Source organism: Chiloscyllium plagiosum, unplaced genomic scaffold (assembly GCF_037043375.1).
Source record: "Chiloscyllium plagiosum isolate Xiang-an unplaced genomic scaffold, Cpla_swu_hap1 HiC_scaffold_10, whole genome shotgun sequence".
NCBI lineage: Eukaryota > Metazoa > Chordata > Chondrichthyes > Orectolobiformes > Hemiscylliidae > Chiloscyllium > Chiloscyllium plagiosum.
The window spans coordinates 15,955,184-15,976,141 of record NW_028270148.1 but is presented as its reverse complement, the minus strand read 5'-3'; the positions used below and the strand labels follow the sequence as shown (position 1 = coordinate 15,976,141).

Here is a 20,958-nt window from a genome sequence, read left to right as displayed (position 1 = left end):
GGAGTGACTGAAGATCAGTCTGCATCTTGCTTGGCAGCCTGATTCATGTGTCTACTAATTTTTATTACCATTGAGTGAAAGAGAAAAACAAGAAATCAGTAGAAAGAGTCATCAACAGAAATGTAAAAGAGACTGCTGAGTCACGGTTTTCCTCCTTTTGGTTTTTACTAAAAATCAACATTATCCCACTATTACAGCTTAAGATCATTTGTTTTATAAATCAGTACTATTGCAGAGGATTTCTACAAAATTACTGAAGCTCATTAAACATTGATTTGATTAGATTAGATTAGATTACTTACAGTGTGGAAACAGGCCCTTCGGCCCAACAAGTCCACACCGACCCGCCGAAGCGCAACCCACCCATACCCCTACATGTACCCCTTTTTACCTAGCACTACGGGCAATTTAGCACAGCCAATTCACCTGACCTGCACATCTTTGGACTGTGGGAGGAAACCGGAGCACCCGGAGGAAACCCACGCAGACACGGGGAGAATGTGCAAACTCCACACAGTCAGTCGCCTGAGTCAGGAATTGAACCCGGGTCTCTGGCACTGTGAGGCAGCAGTGCTAACCACTGTGCCACCGTGCCGCCCACATTGGTCATTAGTAAAGAAGGGAAGGCCCCTTTATTTTTAGTGTTGTACTTCAGTATTGACCACAATATTTGGATCAGAACTTAGTAGTGTATAGATACGATCTTTTCGTTTTTGTCTATCTTGGCTAGGATGGGGGAGATGTCCCCTGCAAAGAGGAAGGCAGTTAACTGGTCACAGATTTATGCTGAGAGCACCTTTATGGAATTATTCATATGCCATGTTGCTTTAAGGGCCTTTCTTAGGAATTTATTCTAAAGTTATGCTTAGGGTGGAGTACAGTTTGGGATTTCTACTCTTAGAGTCATAGAATCATACCACATGCAAGCAGTCCCTTCGGTCCAACTTGTCCATACCGACTAGACATTCCAATCTGACCTGGTCTCGTTTGCCAACATTTGGCCCACATTCTTCTAAAACCTTCCTCTTCATATATCCATCGAAGTGCCTTTTAAATACTGTGATTGTACCCACCTCCACCACTTCCTCTGGCAGCTCATTCCAAACACTCACCATCCTCTGTGTGAAAACATTGCCCCTTAGGTCCCTTTTATATCTTTCGCATCTCACCTTATATCTATGCCATCTATTTTTGGACTCCCCCACCCTAGGAAAAAGGGTGGCTATTCACTCTATCCATGCCCCTCATGATTTAATAAACCTCTATAAGGTCAGCTTCTGATGCTCTAGGGGAAAAAGGGCCCAAGTGATTCAGCATCTCCTTCTAACTCAAACCCTCTAGTCCTGGCTATATCCTCTCAAATTTAACAACATCTTTACTATAGAAGGGTGGCCAGAATTATATGCAATATTCCAAAAGTGGCCTCACCAATGTCCTGTACAGAGAGACTAGATTGATTTGAACTAAGTTCCCTGGAGTTTATAAGAATGAAAGGGGTTCTCTTAGAAACTGTCCAATTCTAACAGAACTGGACAGAATAACCACAAGTGGGATATTCCTGATACTGGGGAGTCCAGAACCACAGTCACAGTTTAAGGATATGGAGTAGTCATTTTGGACTAAGGTGAGGAGAAATATCTTCATGCTGTGGAATTCTTTTGCCACAGGAAGGATTTGAGGCCAAAACATTGAATGTTTCAAGAAAGAGTTAGATATAGTTCTTAGGGTTACTTATATCCCTCTTAATGTTCCCTCTTTTAAACTTCCAATTTTGAAGATGTAAAAAACACCTATATTTTTCCTGTATTATTAAATTAATTTATAATCTATACAGTATTATTCCTGTATAGATTGCAAATTAGTTTAAGAATGTAGAAAATATGAACAAATTCTTTTGATTGGGGTGTATCAAGATATATATAGAGATAGACAATTAATTGCCACCTTTGCCAACATTGCCTACATTCCATGAGTGTATAGAAAAGAAAAAATGCGCCAGGCGGTGTGATAGAAAACCCCATGCTCTTTATCAAGAGCAACACAATGGAGCGGAGGATGAAATGGTGAAGCTGTGAAGGCTGCCGCCAATGTTTACTTTTGGTTGGATGGTTTTATCATTTCTGTTCCTTATGGCTCAGTGGTTAGCGCTGTTGCCTCCCAGTGCCAAGGACCCAAGTTCAATTCCAGCCTCAGGCAACTGTCTGTGTGGAGTTTGCAAATTCTCCCCATGTCTATGTGGGTTTCCTTTGGGTGCTCTGGTTTCCTCCCACAGTTCAATTGGGTTGGGATATTTGGTCGGCATGGACGGATTGGAACCCAGCGTCTGTTTCCATGCTGTACATTCTCCATGCCTCTATGACTCTGGCCAAGTTGGGTGTATTGGCCATATTAAATTGCCCATAGTGTTCAGGGATGTGCAGGCTATCTGGATTAGCCATACAGGGTTACAGGACAGGTAGGGTATGGTGTCTGGGTGTGATGCTTTTCAGAGGGTCGTTGTGGACCCAAAATGGTGGAATGGCCTGCCTCCACACTGTAGGGATTCTATGATTTATATCCTGCTACCTTTAATCATTTATGCACACGTACACGGAGAGTCAGTCTGCTCCTGAGCACCCTTCGGCATAGCAAGTTTTATTTTATATTGTTTCTCCATGTTCTTTTTACCAAAATGTATTACCTCATACTTATTTGCTTTGAACTTGTGATAAATAAAGCAATGATTTGTTGCTAACATGTCTTCTTTATCTAGTTACAAAAGGAAGAGCAAAAGCAAATTGGTTGCCAAATTCAAGATGTCTGACACGCAGGAGATTAGTTGCCTGTCTGCAGTGAATGACTTTTATTCCTGTATCCTTTTAAAAAATACAAACATTTAATAGTTTTTTGTAGTATTTGTAACTGGGAGATGAGCATCATTGGCAGAGCCAGCAGGCAAGGCCTGCAATTCTTGCCTGTCTCTGTTATTTTTTAATTTCAAAAATATACTTTATTCATAAAATAATTTGATGGTCTGTACAGTTGGTCATGCCATACATATGTAAACATGTACATACAGAGATCAGAATTTATCATTTTTATACAGGTCTGTACATTTTTCAATCATGCCCATATAATTAGCTGAGGCGTCAGCAGAGCCCAAATGACTGCATGGGAACCCTGTTCTTCGTTAGGCAGGCAAACTTTACACAGTGGTCTTTCCCCACCGCGCCTTGGCGGCAGCTGCCCCAAGCTTCAGCGCATCCCTCAACACGTAGTCCTGGACCTTGGAATGTGCCAGTCTGCAACACTCAGTCAGGGTCAACTCCTTCAGCTGGAAGATCAGCAGGTTTCGGACCACCCAGAGAGCGTCCTTCACCAAGTTGATGATCCTCCAGGCACAGTTGATGTTCGTCTCGGTGTGCGTCCCGGGGAACAGGCCGTAGAGCACAGAGTCCCGCGTCACGGCGCTGCTCGGGACGAACCTCGACAAACACCACTGCATTCCTCTCCAGATTTCCTCTGCGTAGGCACATTCCAGAAGGAGGTGTGTGACAGTCTCGTTCCCCCCCCGCAACCGCTTCGAGGGCAGCGTGTGGTGCGGCTGAGAGTCCGGGCCTGCATAAAGGATCTCACAGGCAGAGCCCTTCTCACCACCAGCCAAGCCATGTCTTGCCTGTCTCTGTTTGTCCTTGAGCAGATACTGATGAGCTGCATACAACTGAGTGCTTTGCTGAGCCATTTCCTTGGCAGTCGAGAGGCAACCACATTACTGTTAGTTTGAATTTGCATATAGGCCAGTCCAAGAAAGGTTAGCAGATTTTGCCTTCTAAAGGACATTGGTGAGATTTTACAATAATCTGGTAGTTTCGTGATCTTTACTGGTGAGGCTAGTATTTTCAATGTCTCAATTAATTACCATGTTGGGATTTGCACTCTTTTCTGGATTACAGCTATATTATAGCCCTCTACAAGAGGTGAATACTGCACAGATATCTCTATCCAAGTAATAGATTCTGAAATTAACTTTAGTGCACTGAAAGCAATTTAGCTTCTTTTATAAATATAATTCTAAATGTATATATGCAATATATATTTGTAAACTCTGCAATTCTTTACAAGAGGGGCAGAGTGAAAAAAAAGTAATGAATTATAGCTTTTGCCATTACTACTTTGGCTGCCTTAGGTTTCTTTGTAGCTGCCAAGTTAAATAACTTAACGCCAGAGTTTCTTTGCCTCAAGTTAATGCACACTATGAGTGTTTACTTTCGTTTATTCAACAGGGAAAACATATGCTTGGCCCATCATCTTTTTATTCCTCAAGGCAGACATCATAGAGTATATTTTCCTCAACTATATTTAGCAAAAAAGTAGATCTGGGTGAAAGCAATGCAGACTTATATTCGTACCACCTTTTGCTCAAATAAAGAACACAGGATAATATACTCCAATGGCTGTTCTTTCTCCTTTTGTCTCAGGTTGGAAGCATTATTAGCCCAAAATATATCTGATGAAGGTGATAGCTTCATTCTTGCCCTCAAGATATATGGCATGACAACAGTCTTGTTTTTTTTTAGAACTTCATCTCTCCAAAGTGGGGGTAAATAATACTTGCAATTGTCACACTGAATTATTGTCATACTTCATGCAATGAATTACTTTTGAAATATAGAACATAGATAGTCAGCTTCAAGTAGCAGTATCCCACAAGCAGTGGAAAAATGAATAATCCATTTATTCTGTTTTTTTGTTTTGGTGCATTGAAAGAGGATGGATGGCAGGATGCTGTGAGAACTCCTGATTTTCACGGGATCTTTTGTTTGGTGGCTTACCTTGTGAAGCAGAGCCATTAAGACACGCTACCTTTGACATAGCCCAGATTTGTGGATGTGCCAATAAAAGCCATTCCTGGTGATGCTAATGGACAAAATATCACAGGTGGCATCTGAATTTTCTGCCAATCTGTCGACCTCATCTAAGTCAAACAGTGCCATAAAAACTGCAAAAGATATTCTCATCTTCACAACTCTTAATAGCAGCAGAACCAAAAATTAGTAATTCTGGAAAACCAATTGAAAGTATGGCAATTGGAGGAAAGTTCAGCATTAATAAAAGCCAGATACTGCAGATAATACAAATCTGACACAAAAAACAGAATATGCTGGAGAAACCCAACAGTTCTGGCAGTACCTATGAACAGAGAATAGAGTTAATTATTGGAGTCTGATATGACTCTTGTTCAGAACTGACGGGTTGGAAAATTATGATTTTTCTATGCTGTAGATGGAGGCAAAGGAGGAGCAAGTGGAAGAGATTGCAAGGGTGTTTGGGGATAAAGACAAGGGACTTCTAATAGTAGAGAAAGGAAGGCAAAGATGTAAAAGGGGTATAAAGTTGTGAAACTGAGCTGTCTGTGTGTATGGGGGATTGGTGGTGGATGGAAGGTTTTTTTGATTGTTAGAGAAATGGAGGATATGGAGATTATGCTCAGAAGTTATGAAAATCAGTAAAATTCAAGAACCCTAAAAAAGACACTTGTAATGTGTAACTCAAAAGAGTTGTACCTTTATGAATCTTAGTCTAGGAGGCGAGATTCTGAATTTAGTGAAGGAAATGTCTTTCTCTGCAAATCTGATTGAGGAGTAAGTACCCCAGTTGGAGTTTGGATCTGGAGTTGGGGTGGGCAATATGATTGGGTGGGGAGAGAGTGACAGTAACTGGAATTGGGTTCACCACCCTAGAAAGAGTTTAAAGGCATCTACAGGGATTGCCAAGTGCTCTAGTACTTTGTGAAAATGAAACAAAAAACAACAGCCTCAAACCCTCTCTATCCATGCCATTCTATTTCACCTCATTTCTCACCTATCTTCCATGGCTCCTCATACTCTTGATGCCATCTCATGACCTCAATCACTCCTTAGCCCTCGTGCCCTACATGATAAACTGTGCCTCTCTATCAGCTCTCATGGCCCCTATATACACTGCATTTTTTTTAGTACTGACCCATATGAACCCTGCTCCCTCCCACCATCTTTTGCCCTTACGCCCTTCATGACAACTTGTCCAATATCCAAAATGGGCAGAGGTCAGAACCCATGAGCTGAACGAAAATAAAAATCTGAACTGTCTATTCATAAATTTACGATTAAAAAAAGAACTCACATCGATAAAAACCCATTTGCTACATTTAACCTCTTTCAATGACTTTGTCCTTATAAAAACAAGCATCTATACTCATAGCTGTCTTTCAAATACTTTCCAAAGACTCGGAGATGTCCTCAAACTGTTCACTAATCAATATGCAACTGTGATAATAGATTGTGAAATCAGTCATACAGCACAAATCCTAAAACGATATTTCTCAGGCATATATCAACAGACAGTGTGAAATAGCAGGCTCTTTTATATTTGTAATTGCAGTTTTTCTAAAAAAAACTAAAGGCCAAGTGATTTAAATGTCTTTAAAACTGGGTAATTCCCTTGACAGCTTGACAGTTCCAGTATGTATAACCATTTTATATACAGTCAGTTTTAACAGTGCCAAAGGATACCTTATCTTTACATTTTCCAAATATGTCCCTAGACCTATTCACAATTATTTTTTACCTCTCCAAAAGAGCATTCAATCTCTCCAAAAAACCACAGCAGCTTTTGACCTTCTTCCTGTATTATGCTGGAAAGTTGAGGAAGAATAAGGGAGAGAGAAAGCACCATTAGTCACAGAGGGTGCGATTTTTCTCAGAGTTATCTTGGCCTTCTGGCAGGGGCTCAAATTATTTGAGAGATTGCACCATCCAGGTGCATAAAAGGTAGGCCCTGATTTGGGAGGTGATTATCAGAATTGTACAGATGTATTAAACACCTAATATGTACACCAGTGCACTCCTAGTTAGCACACCCAGTGGTGTCCAGATTCTCAGAAAACCAGTTTAACCTGGAAGCTGTGACATGTACCTACAGATATCTCTTCATGGTGTGATGTTAGTTGGGAATATGGTTACTGACATGCTCCAATTTTCTATTCTTCTAAAGGCTTTGGTAATAATACAGATGCAAGCAACCTATACCATCCCACATTTTCCATTTAAATATGGTGAACTTCTGGATGCATCTTCTGCCCATCGTTCTTTTTGTCTTTTTCATTCTGTCCCATACCACTTTTATTACTGTCGTTTCTTTTTCCTGTGTTGCTGACTAGATAACCTTTATGCATTTATTTATTTTGTACCTGTGATGTTACATTCTATTGTCACAAATACAAAGATATCATTGTAAAATCTCCTTTGCAGTTTGTTATGAGTAAATGAGAAGTAATATTATTAAATATAATGTCTTCTCCATAGGTAGAACAACAGAGATAGAAGAATATTTTCTAAACTAGCAAAATAAATGATAATTTTAGAAAAGCAGACATGGTTAAAATGGTTATAAAAGACTGGATAAAGCATGCTATGGTCTGTTTTAAATTTGCTGCAATTCTTGTGTGCTTTTGCATTTTCATTAGGTCAGCTTTCTGAACAAGATCCAAAACCATTCTTTATTATGGGATATTCTTGAGAGTTTCACCTACTTTCCAAATTAGATCTGATGCCCACATGGTAGGGGTTTATTTTTTTCTGTCTGAAGTGCCCAAGTCCACTTTTAAGCTACCATGGTCCACCTTCTATCAGACTTCAGATGATTGAAACATTTTCAGCAATATAATTGCGGCAAGTACCAAAAATCCCTCCTTGTTCTATATATCATGTAATGCAGTTAGTATTCATATAAAATTTTGCATGTTTGGATTTCTGCACTCATCCTACCCTGCACCCTAATCACACCTAAAGCCAATTTTTTAAAGACGTTCTTTAGCATGTCCAACACATAAAATAGCACATACAGAACAACAGAATGTTTTGCCAGCATCTGGTTAGGTTTAGACTGATTTGTCAGATATGGAACCAAGCTAGTTGAAAGCCCGACATGTCAGTATTTGTCTGTTTTGGGATTATTTTCAAGTTCTTGAATTTGGATCAGGGTTGAATTTGGACCAGGGTCTTGCCGTGCTGAAATTGGGCCCACCTTTTGTTGTCCAATTGTTTAAACATACAGTAGAATGACCAACTGTCGGCAGCAAACTACCACCACACATGCTATTAGAATGCTGTATATCTGAAAATGCTAGGTTTTTGGATTTGTGACCACCATTTCCTGACCTAGCTGTATTGAGGCCTTGGATAAATTTCTAGCAGAATATGTGGAGTGGAAATGAGGAACTTCATCTCAGAAAGCTTGGGAAGATAGGACTGCAAGGCAAAAATGAGGACTGCAAATGCTGGAAACCAGGTCAGGCTGTGCTTTTCCAGCACCACTCTGATCTGAACTCTGGTTTCCAGCATCTGCAGTCCTCACTTTTGCCTAGTTGATTTTCCTGCTCCTCAGATGGTGTCTGACCTGCTGTGCTTTTCCAGCACCACTCTGATCCAAAAGATGGGACTGCAAGTCAACTTTGCTACTTCAATTTGTAACCTTACAGCTGCTACTTAATACAGGTACCAGAAGCCTAATATTCAGTTGCTGGCATGGAATTATGCAGATTTGAAGATGGAAAAATAATTGGACTTTGATCATTGTATTTAAACATCTTAGATAATGATCTTGTTTGTTTTTAATGAACCATATCTATGTAATCAATATTGCAAGTTATAATTCACATGGCTCATTGTTATACGTTACTTTATTTGTGATGTTTTACTCTGTTCGAGCTACGAAGGGGAAATGGTGGCTTTGTGACAATGTCATTAGACTATTAACCAGAGGCTAGGCTCATGCTTTAAGGGCATGATTCATATCCCACCATGGGAGCCAGTGAAGTTATACTTCACTTAATAATTCTGCAGTTGAAAGCTGGTCCCAGTAATAGTGAGCAGGAAACCAACATTAATTGCCATAAAGAAAAAAACAATCTGGTTCTAATCATTAGGGAATGAAGTCTGCCATCTTTGTCTGGTCTGACCTACTTTGCCTCCAGACCCACAGCAATGTGGTTGACTCTTAACTTCCTCAAATGTTATCTGGCTGTCACTCAGTTTGAGGGGCAGTTAGGGATGAGCAGCAAGTGCTGGCCTTGCCTGTGATGCTTTAATCTCACTCAGAAATCATTATCACAGTTCAATTAATTTGTGAGCTTTAAGAATGTCTTACTCAAAAAAGATTTGATACTTTAAAGATTTTATGTTTTGTAACAGTCACTTTCAAAGAAAAGGATTGGATTTTCTGAGGAGTGACAGTGACATGTGGATTGCTAGTCTTTGGAAAATCCTTTCCATTATTTTTTAGATTGCCACTCAGTCCTTTTTTTTTTAATGAAATGAGAGAGCTCTACATTCTTAACAGGAGATTCCCATCAGGGTTCACTAAGAAATGCAGAGCTGTACTTCTATTTTGACAGTTCTTTTGTAGCAAAAAATTGTCCAGGGGAAGCAAACTTTGCCTTCTTTTCATAGCTGTCAGCTGCTGCATTCTGAAATGTAAAAGTCCAGAATCACTGACAGCCACTTTGACAGCTGCACCCACTGGTAAGTACATAGGTAAGTGTGATTTTACACTGCCAGGATGATATGGTGCCAAATGGGTAAGGGATAAAGTGCCAACTGGCACTTTATCCCTTACCCATTTGGCACCATATGGGTAAGGTGCAAGGGTGCTCACTGGATATTTTGGCAGCTTGGTAGATGTAGGAATGACACAGAAGGGTGCTAGATGGGTGGGTAGGATGCCTGTAGCCAGGAGGCAGGCATGCAATGTAGTATTTAAGGTAGGTTGGGCGGGAGGGGTTTGGAAAAATCAGGAGTAGGGAGGATCAATGCTATTTTGGGCTCGTTACTTTCAATGGTGTGGGAAAAGTGGGTTAATCCTGGAGACTATAGAGAGGCAGATTTTGTCCTGTATGGTGGAAGGAAGGACTGGTACATGAGGGGGTTGAGGCAGATTGGGTGAAGGGTGGTTGGCTCCAATGAGGAAGTTTAAGGATTGGGGTTAGCTCCTGGGGTGAATTGGGATCAGGTCAGGAATGTTGGGGGGCGCTGGCAGTTCAGGTGCACGGAGGGACGGGGTGACCAGGTCCGTGGTAGAACTAGGGTGAGATGGAGGGGGATGTTGGGCTTGGAGTGGATAAATTGGGGGTCGATTCAGAGCTGGGTAAATAGGGTTGGATCTGTGGGTAGAGAGGGATGTTAGGTCAGGGTCTGGGGGTGTAAATGGAGTGGAGAAGGTTTTGGGTAGTGTGTGTGCCTCAAGTATATAGGTCAGTTGAAAGCTACTCCAGAGTTAGATTATATATTTAATAGTCTAACTTTTCCAAATTAACTATTTACTTAATTTCATTGACCACTCCAAATTCTCTGATTTAAATAGAGTCTTTTAAAGTGTTACAGGCATAGTGGAATTGGCCAATGGAATCTTCAGTTTCTGAGCAATTCCTTGGTATCTTCAATAATGGTAATTCTGCAGACTTCCTGTGCATAATTCCTTGTCACACTGGAAAAGTAACTGCCTAGCAATTGGAAAATCCGAGCCAATGTTGAATTTGTCAGACTGGCATTTCTCAGTTCCCATACATCAGTGTTCTTACTTTTGTTCTACTTCTCTGGATAATAAATTTCAAACTGTCTGAAATTGCTTCCCATTCTATTTACGTCTGAAAACATTTCAGTTGAACTGAAAACCCATGGCCTCTCTGGCACACTCCCACTCTAATTTAAGGATAGCACTGGAGCAGCCACCAGTTCAGCTGAGTTTCTGATATCTCAGGCTCTGACTTAAACTTGGAATATCTGTCATCACTGTCTGTCCACCCGAATCACAGATATTCTTTGAAATGGGATTAGGACTGATATAAAAATAAGTTATGAAATAATGTTATAAGGTCATGCATGAAATCTCAAGAGTTGAATTTGCAGTTTTAAACAAATGGTGCACTAGCTGGAGGTTTTTATTTCAGGAAATTGTATTGAATTAACTTAACACTGGGCGAAGTGACAAATTAGCCACTAACCATGAATCAGGCTAGGGACATCAGCAGACTTCCTCATTAAAAATAAATCTAACTGAACTGGTAACAAGTACAGAATTTGATTACCGCAAAGTTCACTAGATTCTCTTTCTTAAAGTTAATAAATAATAAAATTGTTGTCTTGGTCCTCCAATACCTTACCCATCAGATTCTCTAGAATAGTATTGAGGAGTTAACATCCAAATTGCACGATCACTATTGGCCCAGTGTTTAGGCAACAAAGGGAACATTGGAGATGATCCCCACTTAGAATCAGAGCCTTCGTCCAACTCGTCCATGCCTACTAAGTTTTCCTAAACTGAACTAGTCTCATTTGCCTGCATTTGGCTCATACTCCTCTCAACATTTCCTATTCATGTATCTGTGCAAATGTCTTTTAAATGCTGTAATTGTACTTGCATCAACCACTTCCTCTGGGCAGCTGTTCCAGATTGGCACCACCTTCTGTGTGGAAAAATTGCTCCTCAGGTCACTTTTAATTTTTTCCCCTCTCACTTTAAATCTATGCACTGCAGTTTTCGACACCCCCAATCTGGGAAAAAGACCTTGGCTATTCATCCTATTTATGCACCTCATTATTTTGTAAATCTCTAAAAGGTTGCCTCTCAGCCTTCTATGTTCCACCGAGAAAGGTCCCAGCCTATGCAGTGTCTCCTTATAATTCAAACCCTCCAGTTTTGGTAACATACGTAAATCTTCTTTACACCCTTTTCAGTTTAATAACATCTTTTCCACACCAAGACAACCAGTATTGCACACAGTACTCTAACTATGGCCTTAACAATGTATCATAGAGTCATAACATGACATCTCAATTCCTGTACTCAATGCTCTGACCAATGAAGGCAAGTGTGCCAAGCTCCTTCTTCACCATGCTGTCCACCTGACAGGAACTATGTACCTACACTCCCCAGGACCCTACCATTAACTGTTACGTCCTGCCCTGGTTTGTCTTACCAAAATGCAACACCTTGCATTTATCTAAACTCCATATGCCATTTCTCGGCTCACTGGTCCAGTTGATCAAGATCCCATTGCACTCTTAGCTACCTTTCTTCACTATCTGCTATGCCACCAGTTTTGGTTTCATCTGCAGGCCTCCTATTCTCATCCAAATAGTTTATATAAATGACAAACAGCAGTGGACTCAGCACTGATCGCTGCAGCACACTGCTGTTCACAGGTTTCCAGTCTGAACAGCAACCATCTACAACCTCTGTCTCATACCATCAAGCCAATTTTGTATCCATTTGACTATCTCTCCCTAGATCCCATGTAATTTAATCTTATTAGCAAATCTACCATGTCAACAACATCTACCACTCTGTGTTCATCTATTTTCTTGGTCACCTCTTCAAAAACCTCAATCAAGTTTGTGAGATACAATTTTCCACTCACAAACCCATGCTGACTATCCCTAATCAGTCCTTGCCTTTCCAAATACATGTAGATTCCATCTCTCAGAATTCCCTCCCTAAACTGTTGTCTAGCTCACTGGTCTGTAGTTTCCTGGCTTTTTATTTTGTAGCCTTTTATAAACATTGGCACAACATTAGCCACTATTCAGTCTTCCAGCACCTCAACTGTGGCTTTTGATGATTCTCTTGATGGCTGTCTTTTGGTTCTCCTCTGATTAAATTATGTGAACATGTAACTATCAAAGGTGGATTTGATTTTAATGTATTTCACCTCCAACGCTCATTGCCGAGGCTGAAACATGGACAGTAACCAGGTGGTGACTGGCATTGTGCAGGGAATCAATATCTTGAAGAGAGAAAAATCATCACAAATATGATTTAGATTCCCTACAGTGTAGAAACAGGCCCTTCGGCCCCACAAGTCCACACTGACCCTCCAAAGAGTAACCCACCCAGACCCATTTTCCTCTGACTGAGGCATCTAACGCTCTGGGCAATTTAGCATGACCAATTCACCTGGCCTGCACACATTTGGACTGTGGGAGGAAACTCTCACAGACACGTGGAGAATGTGCAAACTCCACGCAGACAATTGCCCGATGCTTGAATCGAACCTAGGTCCCAGGTGCTATGAGGCAACAGTATGAACCACTGAGCCACTGTGCCACCAACAATTTCTTTGTTGACGTTCATCTTACAAGATAAGTCACTTTTAAATAATTCCCATTAGAAGCATTTTTGGAATGACATTGCGAAATTAAAAACAAGTTTGCCTACAATAAACTCTGGAGGCTGTGAGCTCTGCACATGGGAAGTAGGGAAGTATAAAGTGTTCTTAGTTTTATTTAGCTTTAAAGTTATGAATGTTTCTGTGATAATTTAGAAGTCTTTACCTTTACAAAAGGAAACTGCAGATATTGTGCTGGTGGCTGGCACAAACCGTGCTTTGGAGGTGTTTGATCTGAACGTTGGTCAAAGTGTCGTAACTGTGCCAGATGCTCACTCTAGACCTGTGCACCAGATTTGTCAGAATAATGTAGGTCCTTACTTTTACAACTCTGTTTTTATATTAAATATATTTAATATATGCTTAGTTGAAATACTGGAATATATAGCTTACATTGTGCATAGCACATGCTCCCCCTGTATCTGCTGCCCAATTTTATATTGTGTATTTCACAACATGACACTTTGGAGTTAAAAAAACGGTACTGATCCTCTCATGTACATAATTGTGAGATACTTCTAATGCATGCCAGAATCAGGAGCCCATGAGCTCACCTGGAGTTGGCTCTCCAGCCTCAATTTAATAGTCAAGATGAGCTGCTGTTTGGTGCCTGTTGGTCTTGCAGTGGTTGCTGAAATTCATCTTTCAATTTAAGTGCTTACACCAGAGGCACGAAGAAACCCACTCAATGCTGCAAATAACCTTATCCCTACCATTTAGAGTGGAGCTGTCAGCTGTGGGTTGGAACAAAAAGGACTGTTTGCTTCTTTGCACTTGAACTGACAAAATAGGTCCCCAGAAATTGCATGTGGGTAGTCATTATTCTAATCGCAAGTTATTGCTTAAATAGTTTTAAATCTTTATGTTTACATCTAACTCTTTACTTTATCTAAACTCAAAGATTATCCTCTACACCTTTTGGAAAGTAAAAGCTAACAAGGGAAGTCAATTGTGCCAAAATAATTATTCAATCTTCTTTGGTGGAATAAATTTGCATGTTGTGAAAAGGTAAATGGAAGCACAAAAGCATTGTAATCAGAGTCTAAAGCACAAGTTATACGGAATATTTTTAATATAATATTAATGAAAATCATATGTTCTGTTAATGTCAAGTCAAAGGAGGCATTGTCATTCAGTTCAGCCAGTCAAAACTACACACCATATCAACTTATGGAATTGTACACTTCCTGCTGCTTCTCTAGCCTGGAGCACTAAGGCACTGCTGGACTAAGTTAAAAGCAAAAAATGTGGATGCTGGAAATCTGAAACAAAAACAGAAAATGTTGGAGGAACTCAACAGGTATGGTGGCATATGTGGAGAGAGAACCGAAAAGGAGTAATATTGAACTCAAAATGTTAATTCTCCTCACTCTTTCACTCGCTCTCTTTCTCTCTCTCTCTCTCCATACTGCCACCATACCTGTTGAGGAAATCCGCCTTTTCTTTCTTTTTATATGGCATTAGGAAATTTGATTACAAGTAGTCTGGGAGCAAAATGGGTGAAATCACTGTTTACTTTTCTGTGTTTTATCGATTATTTGTCAAGAAATGAGTCAATTGCCAACAGCTCCTTGAACTCTGTGAACTTGTCTAGCTCAAGTATTGAAATACCAAGTCTCTGAAATACCATGTTCTCTGAAGCGCTCTGTGAGTAGGCATCCTGTCTTCCAATGTAGAGGAGACTTCATTGGGAGCAACGGATACAGTACAAAACATGTGTGGAAGTGCAGGTGAAAATCTGATGGATGTGGAAGGCTCCTTTGGGTCCTTGGATGGAGGTGAGGGGGGAGGTGTGGGTGCAGGCTTTGCAATTCCTGCGGTGGAAGGGGAAGGTGCCAGGAGGAGAGGGTGGGCTGTTAGGGTACTAGCAGTGGGGAGGGAAATATATCTCTGCTGGTGGGGTTGATAGGTGGCAGAAATGGTGGAGGATGATATGATGTATACGGAGGTTGGTGGAGTGAAAGGTGAGGACCAGAGGGTTTCTGTCCTTGTTGCGGTTGGAGGGGTGGGGTTCGAGGGCGGAAGTGCGGGATGTGGATGAAATGCGCTGGAGGGGATCATCAACCACATGGGAGGGGATATTGTGGTCTTTAAAGAAGGAGGCCATCTGGTGTGTTCTGTGGTCGAACTGGTCCTCCTGGGAACATATGCAGTGGAGGCGGAGGAATTGGGAATAAAGGAAAGTATTTTTGCAGGAGGCAGGGTGGGAGGGGATGTAATCCAGGTAGCTGTGGGAGTCGGTGGTTTTGTAGAAGATGTCAGTGTTGAGTTGGTCGCTGTTGATGGAGATGGAGAGGTCCAGGAAGGGGAGAGGGGTGTCGAAGATGGTCCTGGTGAATTTAAGGTCCAGGTGGAATGTGTTGGTGAAGTTGATGAACTGTTCAACCTCCTCGTAGGAGCACGAGGTGGCGCCGATGCAGTCATCAGTGTAGCGGAGGAAAAAGTGGTGAGTGGTGCCGGTGTAACTACAGAAGATAGACTGTTCCACGTAGCCGACAATGAGACAAGCATAGCTGGAGCCCATGTGAGTGCCCATGGCTACCCTTTTCCTCTGGAGGAAGTGGGAGTATTCGAAGGAGAGATTGTTGAGGGTGAGGACCAGTTCAGCCAAACGAATAAGCGTGTCAGTGGAAGGGTACTGTTGGGGACATCGGGAGAGGAAGAAATGGAGGGCTTGGAGGCCCTGGTTATGGCAGCTGGAGGTGTAGAGGGACTGGATGACCATGGTGAGGATGAGGCGTTGGGGGCCAGGGAAACAGAAGTCTTGGAGGAGGTGGAGGGTGTGGATGGTGTTCCAAATGAATGTGGGGAGTTCCTGGACTAGGGGGTATAGGACAGTATCGAGGTATGTGGAGATGAATTCGGTGGAGCAGGAGCAGGCTGAGATGATAGGTTGGCCGGGGTAGTCAGGCTTGTCGATCTTGGATAGGAGGTAGAATCAGGCGGTGCAGAGTTGGCAAACTGTGAGGCCAGAAGCTGTGGGTGGGAGAACCCCTGAGGTGATGAGATTATGTACAGTTTGGGAGATCACCACCCATGCCCTCCACCTCCTCCAAGATTCCGTTTTGGAACTCTTCCCCCCCCTCCTTCTCCCCCCACCCCCGCCCCCCACAATCCTGTATGTAGGTGATTGTATCCCTGAGGAGCACGAGACTCTTAGAGATCTTCCTACCGGGTAAACCACAGATTCGGTTAGGATGAATCACCAATCCCAGAGCAGACCTGACCTGTTTGGCCATGACCTCAGATAGGATTTTGTAATCTGCATTCAGCAGTGAGACTGGTTGCCAATTTCTGTTTACCTTTTCACTTTAAATGAGGGAGATGATGTCCTTCCTCATGGATTCACAATTCCTGTCAGAACATGCTGTTGTACACCTCCAGCAGGTCCTGGCCAATCAATTCCCACATAGCTGAATAAAACTTGGCTGGTAAGCAAAGGACTCAAGGACCATAATCAGCTCATCCAGACATAACAACATAAGTGGGATAGCAATGCTAGGATTCCAGCTATTTAAATATTTTCAAGTATTTGGATGATAGACCTAAGTGTTATACCTTCACATTTGCAGATGACACAAAGCTAAGTGGGAGGGTGAAGTGTGAGGAGAATGCAGACATGCTTCACTGTGATTTGAACAAGCTGAGTAAGTGGGCAAATGCATGACAATACCATATAATGTGGATAAATGTGAAGTTATCCATAAAAGCCGGTGAACAAACAGGGGAGGTGTGTGCAGATGGCGAAGACAAACCTCACTCTTTATGATTTTGAATACTGATATAGTTGTGGATCCATATCTCATATGCCTTAAATTTAAATCGTATCTTCACAACATTATTTAACTTCTCAATGGTTAAAGTAAAATTAGTAATTTAACTTCTGTGTTCTTAGAAACTACTTCGCAACTGTCAATAACCGAACATCTATCTGTCCCTCTTCTCTTATTCCTGATATGCTTTGAGAATGGTTTGTTATTCTCCTTTATGTTTCTGATTACATTCTTCTCATGTTCCGTTTTTGAACCACTGCTGGTTGTTAGCTATCATCTCCTTGGTTTTATGGTTCCCTTGTTATGGACGTTTATGCTTACTTTTTCCAAATTAATGTCTTCCACAATATTTCCTTTCATCCAGATTGGTTTTACTTCACTTTTGATCATCATTTTATCCCTGGGTTAAACTGCTTCTGCAGTGTGAAAGATATCATGTTAAAACTCTACATTTTTAAACTTAAACAGTTCTTTAGATTTTATTATTTACCTGTAGCATTTTTACTTCATTACTGCTAGCTGCAACTGTCATTCAATGTGCAATGCATGAACTTGATAGGCAGCTTCTGAGACTAGAAGTTTAATTGATGTTTGATGAGGGAGATTTGCATATTGTAAGAGTTTAAAGATTTCTGGCTCCTCGTGCCCTCAAATTGAATTTGTCTTTTAACATTCAAAAAAGCTTGTTTGGATTTTATTCACCACCTAATAATTGGTTAACTTGAATACATTTTCAGATTGTGCAAAAAAAACCCATCCATCATTGTCCAATGACCATACAAACACTCTATTGAGAGCAGTCCTAAAATAATTTTAAAAGAGGTTTTACTTTTTTTTACAACAGTGTTTCTCCAGACATCTTCACTTTTGTATAAACATTGTCTTCTGTAAAAATAATTTCAAATGAATTGTGGCCCAGAATAACTTTGTGCCAAAACTACTTAAGTAACAAAAAGCCTGACATAGGAGTTTCAATTAACTAATATTTTATCAGAAAATGTGGCATTAAAGTACATCATATGCATTCATTTAGTTAGCAAAATAGGTGCCATCTATATTTAGAAAGCTATCCAATTTTCAGTTAAACTTGATGTAGGGATAAAATAATGTTTCATTAAGTGAGGACTTTTATATAAAAGAAACCCTGTGATAAACATGGTATCATTCTAGCGCCAAAGTCAACATGTAAACTGGTTACTCGATTTCAGCCAATTCTTACAAAATAGTGGATTTTAGACTAGAGCTTGATGCAACGAGGTAAAAACAATGACTGCAGATGCTGGAAACCAGATTCTGGATTAGTGGTGCTGGAAGAGCACAGCAGTTCAGGCAGCATCCAAAGAGCTTCGAAATCGACGTTTCGGGCAAAAGCCCTTCATCAGGAATAAAGGCAGTGAGCCTAAAGCGTGGAGAGATAAGCTAGAGGAGGGTGGGGCTGGGGAGAAAGTAGCATAGAGTACAATGGGTGAGTGGGGGAGGGGATGAAGGTGATAGGTCAGGGAGGAGAGGGTGGAGTGGATAGATGGAAAAGGAGATAGGCAGGTAGGACAAGTCCGGACAAGTCATGGGGACAGTGCTGAGCTGGAAGTTTGGAACTAGGGTGAGGTGGGGGAAGGGGAAATGAGGAAATTGTTGAAGTCCACATTGATGCCCTGGGGTTGAAGTGTTCCGAGGCGGAAGATGAGGCGTTCTTCCTCCAGGCGTCTGGTGGTGAGGGAACGGCAATGAAGGAGGCCCAGGACCTCCATGTCCTCGGCAGAGTGGGAGGGGGAGTTGAAATGTTGGGCCACGGGGCGGTGTGGTTGATTGGTGTGGGTGTCCCGGAGATGTTCCCTAAAGCGCTCTGCTAGGAGGCGCCCAGTCTCCCCAATGTAGAGGAGACCGCATCGGGAGCAACGGATACAATAAATGATATTAGTGGATTTGCAGGTAAAACTTTGGATGTGGAAGGCTCCTTTAGGGCCTTGGATAGAGGTGAGAGAGGAGGTGTGGGTGCAGTTTTACAGTTCCTGCGGTGGCAGGGGAAAGTGCCAGGATGGGAGGGTGGGTTGTAGGGGGGCGTGGACCTGACCAGGTAGTCACGGAGGGAACGGTCTTTGCGAAAGGCGGAAAGGGGTGGGGAGGGAAATATATTCCTGGTGGTGGGGTCTGTTTGGAGGTTGCGGAAATGTCGGCGGATGATTTGGTTTATGCGAAGGTTGGTAGGGTGGAAGGTGAGCACCAGGAGCGTTCTGTCCTTGTAACGGTTGGAGGGGTGGGGTCTGAGGGCGGAGGTGCGGAATGTGGACGAGATGCGTTGGAGGGCATCTTTAACCACGTGGGAAGGGAAATTGCGGTCTCTAAAGAAGGAGGCCATCTGGTGTGTTCTGTGGTGGAACTGGTCCTCTTGGGAGAAGATCCGGCGGAGGCGGAGGAATTGGGAATGCGGGATGGCATTTTTGCAAGAGGTAGGGTGGGAAGAGGTGTAATCCAGGTAGCTGTGGGAGTCGGTGGGTTTGTAAAAAATGTCAATGTAGAGTCGGTCGTCATTAATGGAGATGGAGAAGTCCAGGAAGGGGAGGGAGGTGTCAGAGATGGTCCAGGTAAATTTAAGGTAAGGGTGGAATGTGTTGGTGAAGTTGATGAATTGCTCAACCTCCTCGCGGGAGCACGAGGTGGCGCTAATGCAGTCATCAATGTAGCAGAGGAAGAGGTGGGGAGTGGTGCCGGTGTAATTACGGAAGATCAACTGCTCTACGTAGCCAACAAGGAGACAGGCATAGCTGGGGCCCATACGTGTGCCTATGGCTACCCCTTTGGTCTGGAGGAAGTGGGAGGATTCAAAGGAGAAATTGTTAAGGGTGAGGACCAGTTCGGCCAAACGAATGAGAGTGTCGGTGGAAGGGTACTGTTGGGGACGCCTGGAGAGAAAAAAACAGAGGAGTTGGAGGCCCTGGTCATGGCGGATGGAGGTGTAGTGGGATTGGATATCCATGGTGAAGATGAGGCGTTGGGGGCCGGGGAAACGGAAGTTTTTGGAGGAGGTGGAGGGCGTGGGTGGTGTCTCGAACGTATGTGGGGAGTTCCTGGACTGGGGGGATAGGACAGTGTTGAGGTAGGTCGAGATTAGTTCAGTGGGGCAGGAGCATGCTGAGACAATGGGTCAGCCAGGGTGGTCAGGCTTGTGGATCTTGGGAAGGAGGTAGAACCAGGCAGTGCGGAGTTCCCGGACTATTAGGTTGGAAGCTGTGGGTGGGAGATCTCCTGAGGTGATGAGGTTCTGTATTGTCTGGGAGATGATGGTTTGGTGATGGGGGATGGGGTCATGGTCGAGGGGGCAGTAGGAAGAGGTGTCCTCGAGTTGGCGTTTGGCTTCAGCGGTGTAGAGGTCAGTGCGCCAGACTACCACTGCGCCCCCTTTATCTTCTGGCTTGATGGTGAGGTTGGGATTGGAGCAGAGGTATTGGAGGGCTGCGCGTTGTGAGGGTCAGAGGTTGGAGTAGGGGAGGGGGGTTGACAGGTTGAGGCGGTTAATGTCCCGGCGGCAGTTGGAAATGCAGAGGTTGAGGGCAGGTAATAGGCCAGTGCGGGGTGTCCAGATGGATGCAGTGTGCTGGAGGTGGGCGAAGGGGTCCTTGGAAGGTGGGCGGGAATCCTGATTGTAAAAGTAAGCTCAGAGGCGGAGGCGACGGAAGAATTGTTCGACGTCACGGCATGTATTAAATTCATTGATGCGTGGATGGATGGGGATGAAGGCATTGATGCGTCGACGGAGGGGGATGAAGGCATTAATGTGTGGATGCAGTTAAAAACAGGTGCTGAAAGATCAAAGGTAAAGTAATGTGACGTGCTGAGGCTCATTCTATGAAAGATTATGCTGAGCATTAGGTCCACCATCTATGCAATTTGAAAAATTGGTATTTGAGACCCATTCCTAAGATTGTAGCAGATGTTATGCATGTTGTGATTCAAACTCTCAGGCACTGAGCAATCAGCCAAAAAAATCCATTGTGGAACACTGAAGTC

General features: G+C 42.6%; 1 protein-coding gene across 8 annotated transcripts in view; it reads left to right on the top strand.

Moving 5' to 3' along the window:
• The window catches only part of wdr27 (WD repeat domain 27), a 526,425-nt gene that overhangs the window by 106,724 nt on the left and 398,743 nt on the right, over nt 1-20,958 (top strand). For all 8 annotated transcript variants that reach the window (XR_015758354.1, XM_087991151.1, XM_087991149.1 and 5 more), the window contains 2 exons: nt 2,753-2,850; nt 13,368-13,489. Coding sequence is in view for 7 of the 8 variants with exons in the window: in XM_087991151.1 (XP_087847277.1) it covers nt 2,753-2,850; nt 13,368-13,489 (220 nt within the window). In the remaining variant the exon portion in view is untranslated. The remainder of the gene's footprint in view (nt 1-2,752; nt 2,851-13,367; nt 13,490-20,958) is intronic.